The sequence below is a fragment of the Heptranchias perlo genome, chromosome 33 (assembly GCF_035084215.1).
Source record: "Heptranchias perlo isolate sHepPer1 chromosome 33, sHepPer1.hap1, whole genome shotgun sequence".
In the NCBI taxonomy this organism is placed as follows: domain Eukaryota; kingdom Metazoa; phylum Chordata; class Chondrichthyes; order Hexanchiformes; family Hexanchidae; genus Heptranchias; species Heptranchias perlo.
Genome location: NC_090357.1, coordinates 22797240 through 22809354, shown reverse-complemented (window position 1 = coordinate 22809354; position 12115 = coordinate 22797240). Strand labels below are relative to the sequence as shown.

The window sequence follows — 12115 nt, the reverse complement described above, 5'->3', positions numbered from 1 at the left end:
TTTTGCAAGGAGCCTGTACAACACAATGCTGCCCCCCGGTGTGCAACTGTAGGTTGACAGTGATCCAACTGAATGCCTCTGGGCTTTACTGTTCAGAAGGGTTTCACTCACCTGTCCTGTCACTGGTAATCGCAGTCCAGCAGGGTTTGGTGTAACATTGTTGGGGATTGAGATGTGGTGAAGTGTTTTTTTATTTTGTCAAACAAATATTTCATTGCTGAGGCTGTGAGTGTTGCTGATTGTTATGGTGTGTGACTTTTATGTTGGGTAGTTGTGGGTTTAAAGATATGTCCATTGTATTAAAATGGTTTATCAGTCTAGACCAGTATGTCCAAACCTCGGCCCAAGGGCCTTCCAATCCAGCCCAAAAAGCTCAGGCAACTCAGTCTCGTTTTTGCTTGTATTTCTTCCTTGCTGGTTTGTCCTGCTTAAATTTTGTAGGCCTTGGGGTTTGGGAAGGACTGTTCTTGGTGCTACTGCCTCACTGGTGAATCAATCCTAAATCAGGACACTAAGTTCTGTTCATATCGACAACCTAAGACGTAAGCAAATTAAAAGGCTTGTTTTAGGCGGCTGCCCCAAATGCCTGATAAAATGGCCCGACTTAATATCGGGTGGGACGTCTTTCAGGCATCCTTGGGGCGTGGCACACTGATCCCCGAAATTGGCCCTCGTTGCATCTATTTCACGCCTGTAAAACGGGGTCAACAAGATCCAATTCCTACGCCAAAAACTTTGCAAAGAAGAGGACAAAGATACATATTCCTGCAATTCTTACTAAACGGAGATCGTGTGCAGTAAGAGCATCTTGGTCAAAGTGATTGTCCGAACAGGGCAGAACAGCAAGAGCAGGGCTTGGCGTGAATCCAGACAGCAACCTGCATAATAATAAAGGAGATTAGAAGAGTAGGGTAGCAGTAAGCAGAACCTTACTTCACTGAGAGCTGAAACCATTCCAAATCAATAAAAAAATACTTCTGCTTCGTATTTAAGAGCCTAAAATGACATTCTGTTTAAGATTGAAATCAAAGAAATTGATCTGATAAAAAAAAGGGGAGATTTCATTTAAACTGAAGTATTTTTCTATTTTTGTAGTTTAATCCCTTTCAGATGATGTTTAATGTCTGTAAGCCACATATAGGCATAATGTGCTTAGTGATATCTGTAATTTAGATTTCGAAGAATCCCACCATAAACTGTTGTATAGATTTAAATCCCAAGACTCCTGAATTATTTTTTATTAAATCTTACTTTAACATTTGCAATAACAAGTTTTATTATTTGTTATGATAAATATGGATAATAACCACAGGAGATCTGGCTACATTCATAAATTGTATTTTTTGATGTTTTATTCCAGGAGGAGAGGAAGAGCTTTTCAGGTTTGATACTAATGGATGAACATTTCGTACACTCGTATGACCTTGCTCTCTCTATTACTTTAGTGGTGGTGTTAACCCACTTAAAATAAATGGTTTAATGCCTGTGCTAAAATAACAGAATCAGGAATGTCATATGAATGTACTAGGCCTTTGGCAACAGTAATTTCTAGGCTAATATAAATTGTATTAATAGCTCCGATCTTCCTCCCCGGTAACATCAACCTCCAGAAGATCGACTGAATTATTTGTAGTGGCCGGACCTCCCTCCCAGAGTTCATTGGGCTCCTTTAAGATAGTTGGATTGGAGGTGAGAAAACCCATCTATTTAGCTGTCCCAACAAATCAAAACTGAACAAACTTGAAGGGTACAACAAGAGGAAGGAAGCCAATTATTTCCTGCTGGCTTTTCTCATCAGGTAATGTGACCTCTCCTCAATGGAGAGGAGCTGAGCAGCTACCGATCTAGAGAAACTTCCAACATCAATTAGCCTGTAACTGACCTTGGGAATGTGCCTAATGAACTCTCAAGATATTGTGCTTGTAGTGAGTGGGTTGATAGGTCACAGATGGACAGAAAGCTGATGAAGAAAGAAAGAACCGTGCATTTATATAGCGCCTTTCATGACCCCAGGACGTCCCAAGCCGCTTTACAACCACTGAAGTACTTTTGAAGTATAGTCACTGTTATAATGTAGGAAATGGCATCCTTGACTCTGGGGATCTCCTCGTGGTTCACTGAGGACCTTTAGACCCAAGTTTAGAAACCTACGATCTACAGTACACCAATGTAATGTACATAGATTGGACTGCCTCTAAATCTGAATGTAAAACTTAGTGACTCATTGTAAGCATCAATATTTGGTGAAATCTATTTTACAATTCACATATTGGTAAAATCCAATTAGGTTTTTACTAATCCAAGTCCTGGTATAATCATCCTTATTGTGTGTCAGTTTTCTTTCTCTCTGCAGTTACTTTGGGTACAAACTACAGAGCAAAAACTGTCACACAACCAGGGTGATTACACCAGGACAGTCACCAAAGAGATTCTAAACCCAAAGTGACATAAAACGGATCAGTTCAAGGTAACTGACTGAATACCTCAATATGGCCCATTGTTTCAAATTTGCTGTTGGTTCAGATGTGCCATACCATTTTGTAAAACTAGGAAACACACATGCACAATGGGACACTGGAATAAATCCTATGGTTTAGCTTTCCTGATGCAGAGCTTTGTGTGATTGGAATATGTATCGGAATTCAGAAGCAGAAGTCAGTGCACCCGATTCAAAGCCTATACCATTCTCCCTCCGCACATGAATGGACCCCCACACCTGAATTCCCAATATGTACTATCGTCACACAAAGCACTGCACTAGGAGCGCTAAGTTTAGCCCATTCGTCCTTACGCATATGAATGCCTCCATGTTAACAATTCTACTATTTCCTTGCTATTGTGCAAAATTAGCAGGTGAGTGGCTAAACACTGGGGACAGGGGGGTGAAATTGGATACGGGCGGGGAGCTAAAACAGGCGGATTCGCTTTTACTGCTCGTTATATGACTCGCCCGATATTCAGTGCTGTTGAAGTCAGTGGAGCTGAATCTCGGCCGGGTACAAACGGGTGTCAAATGCGATTCCACCTGTTTTGCGTCTCTGCCTGTGTCCAATTTCACTCCCTGTGGCTGGATCCCCTGTTTAGTGTTGTAAAAAACAATAGCTGCTAGTCTATCAGAGAGTCCTTGCCGTATTCCTTAGAAATATGTTGGGGGGTGGGGGGTGGGCAGGAGGATATAAATGGAGTACCACGTTTGGGGGTAGTTTTCACCCTCATCGCCTGGGTGGTAATCTGGCAGAGCAGATCATAAGCCTATTGTAGAACCCACATGGTTTTTATCCCATTGAAATCAATGTTTGACTGCGATAATTAGGATTAGACTTTGGATTGGTGAACACAGGACTTTATGGGCACTTGAAAAATAACTGGACCCATCCTGTCATGGCATTCTCAATGGTCCTTAGTTACTTTGTATGTGCTACATAGCCAGTAGCTATATTCCATGGTGACAGCTGTAGGTTGACATAGTGTAAACATGAGAATGTAATTCAGGCCTACCCTTTGCTTGAGCAAAGAGCTGGCACAGACACGATGGGCCAAATGGTCTCCTTTTGTGCTGTATCATTCTATTTCTTCACCATTCCAGTGCAGATCCTGGGCAAGTGACAAGAAGGTAACTCAATGACAGTCAGCTACAAGTTTGCTGTCCAGTGAATACAAATCTCCATTACCTTCTATTTCCTATTTTAATTGTGTGCAGAGATTAGGGCATCCTCCTTTAAACCTTAATGAGGAATTGGATTAATGGGTTCAATTGAGCATTAAAAATTGTGGCGTAAAAACGACCAAAGGTTAAGGGTTAGTGCAAGCCAACAGTTGTATCACTGCTTAGATTGTTAATTGTATCCATGTGATTTATGCAGTCAAAATCCTGGAACTCCCTTCCTAACAACACTGTGGGAGAACCTTCACCACACAGACTGCAGCGGTTCAAGAAGGTGGCTCACCACCACCTTCTCAAGGGCAAGTAGGGATGGGCAATAAATGCCGGCCTCGCCAGCGACGCCCACATCCCATGAACGAATAAAAAAAAATCAATTAGTGTTAATTGTATTTAGGTGGCGTGTATCAATTGGGGACTCTCTTAAATCCATTTATATGAGAGCTTATCTGGGGAGGGTAACGTGGATCTCTGCGAATAAAGGCTTGGAAGCAACTGAAGATTAGGTTCTAGTATTCTATCGTTCATCACCTGGCTATCCAATTTGTAACATAGATTCCAGCTTAATAGATGTGCCTATAAAATTACATCTTGGGCCATAGTATAGTTGTAATTTTACATTTATATAGTGCTGTTCATGTTGAAACACTTTGTACAATTACTCATTGAAGTGCACTCACTGTTGTTATGGAGACAATTAGGGTAGCCATTGTGCAGCTTCTCGCACAACAGTCGTAAGGTGAACAAACAGTCCGGTAATCGATTTTTTTGGTGGTATTTATTGAAAAAGGAATGTTGGCCAGCACACTGACTGGGAGAACTCCCTGCTCAGATGCTATTCCCAAAAGTTAAGATGAGGGAAGGAGAGGAATTCCAGGTTTAGACACCATGCTGCCTTAATTCTGTATTTATAACGCCATCTGATGTTCTTGGTTCATTTTTGGGATAGGCCTTGTTTTCAAACTATTAGATCCAGATCCACCTCTTTATGGGTAGGTGATCAGTATAACGTACTGTCTGCAGGAAATTCGCAGTTTAGCTACAAACCAGACCTGCTCCTTCTAAGCCCACTACCTGGGTACTCCCTGAAGGGGAAGTGGTCTAAATTGGTCCAGAGGTCAATCAGAGTTTAATCGCTGTATGGTCAGGAGAGCTTATAGATTGCTCGGTGCTTGCTTTTTTTTTGACTCAGAAAATTACATGCTATTTTTTACACCCTTTTGACTTTATGAAGCAACACATCTGAAATGTAACTGATGCTCTCAGAAGCTTTATATGGAAGTTTTTTTAAAAAAAGTTAGCAGACCTGTTAAGCCCAAGCCACAACTGTTGAATTTGCCGTGGCCACAGTTAAACTTGTTCTGAAAGAAACAATATCAAAGTGCATGGGGAGGTTAGATTATTAAAATCGTCTTGTAATTTTTATTGGAAAGAATTACAGCTCAAGTAACCAAACAATAAGGATTCAGTTCTTTTACATTAAAGTAATATTTTCTAATCCAAGTACCAATCAAAGTAAGAATATATCTTCCATCCCTCAATGACAGTGGCATTTGTGCTGCTTTTTAATCCTTCCTGACTGAACAAATAGGAATTGTTTCCTTAACTCTTTTAATCTGAGGAGATCCATGAACTGCTGTAATTTTTATGGGCTTTTGCCAATATGAGTGGATTTCACATCTGGTATCTTCCAAGAATTCAATTCCCCCTGTATTAAATGGGAAATCTCTGTGATAAATTTTCTTTTTGCACCTGGTATCAGCATCAGTCACCCTCAAATCAGCTAGAACATGGATCAGAAACAGAATAAATGTGCTATTTCCTGCCTCTCAGAATAGCACCTCCAAGTTCACCATTTTCTACCATATGGCCTTATCGAGTAGCACAGATGCAGAATTGTGGACCAAAACAGCAACTTGCATTGGCGTGGCACCTTGAAATGTTGAAGAACTTTCCAAAGCACTTCACAGAGGCGTAAGCAAGGGAGAGTGGTTGAGGGGGTAGGGGGGGATTTAATGTTGAGTCAATGAAGGAGGTACTAGGAAGGGTACCAAAAGCTTAGTCAAAGAGTTGGGTTTTAAGAGGAGTCTTAAAGGAATAGAGAGAGGTGGACAGGTACAGGGGTTTAAGAGGGGCTGAGGCCTAGGGGGCTGGCAGCCCAGCTGTCAATGGTGGGACGAAAGGCGGGAGAGATGCACAAGAGACTGAAGTCAGAGGCAGGAAGAGTAAGGCTGGAGGAGGTCAGAGATAGGAAGGAGTGAGGCCATGGAGGAACTTCAACACAAGGATGAGAATTTTAAATGTGAGGCAGTGGATGACCAGGAGCCAGTGTAGGTCAACAAGAACAGGAGTGATAGACGAATAGGACTCGGTGCATATTAGGATATGGTCAGCAGGGTTTTGGATGAGCTGAAGTTTATGGGGGGTGGAGGATGGAAGCAGCAAAGGCAGTTTTCTGCTGTAGACTTGTGTCCAGTAGGAATTAGGTTCTGATTCCCCAACCTCATACTGCATAAGACTCTATAAAGTATTGATTTGTGTTCCATTGTTTCTTTTGTAAATCTGTCTAATGCACTTAATTAATAAGATGGTTTCCTGTCTAATTATTTACACAGTATAGTATAGATCTTTGGATCTAGCCTCTACCAATCTCTTTGTTGCAGTGTGGCCTGTACTGCACACCATACTGAACCACCAAAAATAAGACTTTTAAAAAAAAAAACCTAGGTGAAGGAGAGAAGCCGAGATAAATCAGGAGGTAGTGATTAGGTGAAAGCTTGAGTTTTAAAAGCCTGTAGAATGCAGTCCTGGAAAAAGAAAGAAAGAATCGCATTTATATAATGCTTTTCATGACCTCAGGATGTCCCAAAGCGCTTTACAGTACTTTTGAAGTGTAGTCACTGTTGTAAGGTAGGAAAGAATGCATTAGTTTAGGAGATAGTGTAATGAGCCTTAATTGGAACACACAGAGGATGCAGGCAAAAAGAAAACACATAGGACAAAAGAATGAGAGGCAAATTTGAAGCAATGATGACTGCAGTAGCATCGATAAAATAGAGACACAAGAAAGGTTGTGATTGAACAAAAGAGGTTGGAAACTATCCTGTACGGTACAGCATATTAAACCAGTCTGAGATTGGCCTTTAGGAATTCAAGATGAAAGCTGACAATTTCTGTTTGTAAAATAAATAATACTTTGGTAATTCATTGCGCCGCTCTTTCTGTTCATGATCACCGCCTGAATAAATAAACTGTACTAATTCTATGCAGGTATAATGATGTGGAGGCTTCCTAATTAACTGCATAGTAGGTATTTAATTGCATAGTGTTTGCCAATAGGAGCATTATGCAATTAAGTGGAGCTGTCCTGACACAAATAGAAAGTATTTCAGCAGTAAGTTGCTATAAAGCAGCTTCCGCTGTAGTTTTGCTTTCTTCTTGTTGAGCTGTTATGTTGAAACTGCCCTCTCGATCAAGTAGTTTTTAATAATTTATTATGTGTAACAGTCCCATTTTTGTGCTCATCAAAGTAAGGGATTGAGTGAGGTCAGTCATGGAAAAAAACATTCTCTACTTTTAGCACCTACCATCATCATCAAACACTCTCGGGTCAGGTACATCATGGCTTAGATGCAGAGTAACGCTCCCTCTGTGCTATCCCATCAAACACTCTCGGGTCAGCTACAACATGGCTTAGATACAGAGTAACGCTCCCTCTGTGCTATCCCATCAAACACTCTCGGGTCAGCTACAGCATGGCTTAGATGCAGAGTAACGCTCCCTCTACACTATCCCATCAAACACTCCCAGGTCAGCTACAGCATGGCTTAGGTACAGAGTAATGTTCTTCATTTCCCAGCCCAACTATCGTGATGGCCTCTCTTGAAGGATATTGACAGTTTAATGTCTATCATGATGAATTCGGAGCAATGTTGTGCTCACGCTCAACAATATGCACATTAATTAGAGTCCTTACAACAATTGACTGAATCTATACAACCAGGTCCAGTTAAAAATAGCTGTTATAGGAATTGCTAGATGAGAAAAGACCTAGGTCCATCTAGTTCGCCTTCTACCATCACATGATACAACGATAATGGAGTTGTTGACTAATCTTAGTAATCAATCACTATCAATTAGTCTACAACAGACCCAGACATGAGACATGGAAAACCCGTGGTGGAAAGCTTTGGGAACCATAGGTCCAAAGTCACCTGTTCCTCCCAGGCACGCTACACTTAACATATTTCATGTCATGTCTCAAATTTCTCACATACAGTATCCCAAACTTTTATTTTCTGAAAGAAATCTATCTAATTTGCATTTGAGTGAATCAATACTAACTGCTTCTACCATCTACCTAGGGAACAGTTCCCATAGATTGACAACTCGCTCACTGAAATAATGCTTCTGCAGATTAGTTTTGAATTTCCTCCCCTTGAAGCGCAGGCCATGTACTCTGGTCCTGTCGCTCTGGACAAGGTGAAACATAAACTTGATCTCACCTTTCTGCACATTTTGATTTTTTTTTTTGCCAATTTTTCCCCCTCTCAGACCCTCTGCTGCAATTCTTGGGCAAGTGGTCATTCTCCATGTATGAGATTGACAGCGGTAATTTGTAGGTTATTTCACCTTCGGAGAGTATGACGGCGGAGCCCTATCCGGCCCTCACCTATTCTCCACACGCGTGCATTTTCTAGTAATGGCAATTGGTTGCAATCAACCTTGGCAGATATTCTTCTCCTTGATGGCCCGAGGTTGCTAAGTACAATTGTAGTGCTTTGGCTGGGATCAGCGAATTTAGCACCGACTAGCCGAGCCATTCTGTTCATATTTTAATAAGCTTCTGTTGTCCGTTGCAGGTGTAGGATCAGCCGAATTACAGCTGGTGATGCAGAAAGCACAGTGGGTCTCTGTCGGCAATTCAGTTGTCCTGTCCAGTCAGATTCCCGCACATTTGGCATACATGACTCCTATTTCCGTGGTTTGGAACAAAGAGAACAACGGAGCATTGGTAAGTTAATGGGATGCCCAAGTGTCATCGCAGCAACAGGGATTTAGCGTTTACGCTGAAGTGACTTAACTCCATTTGAATTTGTTTCAGTTTGAAGTTATTGAACAGCACAGAGACCAATTTGCTGGGCCACACATTTATGGAAAGTTGATTCAAGCTTCTAATCTTGGCTTTGCTATCAGAAGGTGACACTAAGTGGAGACTAAAGGGCATTCTGACAGAATGGGAGGGCAAATTTGAGGGCAAATCTCACCAAACTGCTGACACACCATTTTGTGGCCCATTTCAGAATGGCAATAGCTGAGACTTGTCCTCTAGGTTAGGAAAAGATGCATGTCATGGAAATAAGATAGAAGGAAGGACCATTTAGTACTACAAGAAGTTTCACATTACACTCCAATCACGGGTGCAAGAGACAAATATTGCACAAGACTCCATTTCATGGGGAAGCAGTTGCAAAATAACTATTTAATTGGGAGCAAGAAAGCAGATCTGAAAGCTATCTTTGGCTGGGGGCATGTGAATGAATGGGTTTTAGTATCTTTCATATTGTGTCAAAGACAATCAAGCTTTTCCTGTAAATACCTATTTCTACTCTAGCTGCAATTTGTTGAAATACTGCGAAGTTTCTCTCGAGAATTTCAAAAGAATCTTGGTAGCCATTTTGTTGGGGGGGCCCTCAGTGGCCCTTATCTTGGAGTGTTGGAGCTGGGATTCCAATTTGGGGAAGAGTCGTCTTTTACAAAAGTAAAGACAAATAAAAAGAGAACATGGAACAGAATAAATTAAGGGGAGGAACTTTCTGGATTCCATACAAGTAACAAAATGGTAATGGAGAAAATAGTGGGACTTAAAATAGATAAATCTCCAGGGTGTCAGGCGGTTACTATGATCCACTGTTTTATAACAGAAAAGCATTACATATAATGCACAGTGTATTTTCTTGCAGAGGTTGAGCTGTGTCCCTTTTTAAAACAGAATAATAAAGCAAAACAGCAATAAAGAGGAATAAGAGAAACAAAGAGTTTTGAGAAAAGGCGCAAAGCGACAGAACGCAGTGCATTATAGTTTTAATCGCGGATCAGGGATTTCCCTATATGAACAAGGAAATTTAACTTATGAGGAACCAGTTTTGATATTTTCATAGTTTTTTTGGGTGCATTTTCACCATTTCTTAACATTTTAAAAACGGTACAATCAATGCATGCAATTATCAGCCTCCAAATACAACAAATTGTTACAGATGTAAAACAATCTTAGCTGGAGCTTGAAACTCACAAGCACATTCCAATCTGCAAAATCCTCTGAGCAAACAATTAAGCTTGGATTGATTTTAAAGCTGTGTTTACTTAACAACGATTAGATTTTGGGGGCTATAAAGGGACACACCTCTACCTCTGCAAGAAAATACATTGTGCATTATATATAACGCTTCTCTGTTATAAAACAGCCTGATACCTTGGAGATTTATCTATTTAAGTCCCATTATTTTCTCCATTACCATTTTGTTACTTGTTTTGAATCTAGTAAGTTCCTCCACTTGATTTATTTTTAGTTTCCCTTTTATCACATCTATGAGCAATGCTGTGGGAGCAGCTGTTTCTTTTTATATATGTGTATATGCATATATTTTATAATATACATATATATATGTCTTGTGTAGTAGTTGTCCATTACACTACAGATGTCGCACTTCAAGATGTCACACATATAAAAAGAGAAAGAAAATTAGTCATTCTATACTGGTTTCTTCAGACCTGGATCCAGAAATTTACAAGCACCTGTCAATTTGCAAACTTGTGTCACCGGCAGTTGACCTATTTTAAGAGACACAACATCCCTTTGTATTAAAATATCGCCAGGTGTAACATTTGAGTTATCATGAGCAAAGCCTCACAAACCCCGCTGGTGATGTTTTACAAAACCGCATGTGCAGAATGAGATTCTGTTGAGGATAGTAATATGTTGGCTCTGCCGTTGCTGCTGTTATGTTCCTAAGATAGGTATCTTTGATTGAGGAACCCTGTGGCAATCCTTTCTACTTAAGTAATGGGATAGCAGGGGATCAGAATCTACCATCTGCCATTCAGAAAGAGCTGAGCAGAAGCGCACAGAATGAGATTCTGAGAAACTTGTCCAAAGTTTGATAATTTAATCAGTAGTATTGCAGAATTCATCAGCTGTCGGGTGTCTGTGACATTGCTTCTTAACCCCTGGTCGTGCAATAAAGAGCACTCTGTTATAGTCAGCTGCATTTTTAATTCAAGGGGAGACCAACACTGTTTAAATATTTTACAATTATCCCTCCAGAATTACAGACCATCTAACATTTGTCATGATTCATCCTATTTATTCTCTGTGCCCTCCCAAAAAATGTGTTTTACACTAACACCTGCTGTATGACATCTTCCTGTGCACATCTCATAAAGTGACAATTCTGACAAGCCTCGGTCCAAACATTTTCCCCCGATGGCAGTGCTGTGGGCATCGGACTCTCTGCAGTGATTCACCTGGCGTGTCATGAGATTTCTGCCATTGTGCAATTCAGCAAGTGATGTCTGGGGCCATCAAGTAAATGCGACAATTGGAGTTAGTTCTGCATGTGGAGTGGGACTTTGGAGGAAGAAGTTTAAATAGTTTGATGGGCAAACTAAGATTCAGCCCAAGGAAAATCATTCACTCTGAGTTTCTTTCTCCCTGATTTATTTTCTTCCTCAATTCCCTCCCCAGCAGTCTTCTCTTGCCACAGATTTCCCGGGCTGCTTTTAGGTCTCTGCCAATGATGCTTTATAACCATCCATTAAGAGCAGTTTGGATGACCCTTCACCCACTTTTCCCACTGTGCTGGGGCTATCCGCTTGGCACATCCTTAAGAGTGACAGGCAAGCGTGACAGGAAGTGTTAAACAGAAGTGTTATCAGAAATGTGTGATGGTGCATAATATTTGCAAGACATTTATATCTATCTATCTTTCTATATATATATATATATATATGTTATAAATATACATGGCCCTGCGGAGTGAATTTTTGAAGTTTCTCTCCCAACTCCATTACTATCTTGTATATAATGTATATTTGTGTATATGTATGTTTGTATATATGTATGTATGTGTATACACACATACTTATGGTTTTGCCCACCATCAGTGTTCTAATTTGGATTGCCTGGGAGTGAAGAATAGAATACTAGAGCCTGATCTTCCTGATCTTCAGTTGCTTCCAAGCCTTTATTCACAGAGCTCCATATTACACAGACCACACCCTAGATAAGCTCTCTTATAAATCGATGCAAGACAGCCCCAGTTGATACACACCACCGGAATACAATTAACACTTATTGAAATAAATCACATGGATACAATTAACAATCAGTTCATGAATAGGTTTTTTTATATATACATAAGATGGTCGTGGAATTGCACAAGAAATTTCAGGGAC

At 40.5% G+C, this 12115-nt stretch overlaps 1 protein-coding gene across 1 annotated transcript in view; it reads left to right on the top strand.

Moving 5' to 3' along the window:
* esama (endothelial cell adhesion molecule a) overlaps positions 1–12115 on the top strand; it is a 116996-nt gene that overhangs the window by 76615 nt on the left and 28266 nt on the right. The window contains exon 2 of the mRNA XM_067971046.1: positions 8524–8675. Coding sequence (XP_067827147.1) covers positions 8524–8675 — 152 coding nt within the window. The remainder of the gene's footprint in view (positions 1–8523; positions 8676–12115) is intronic.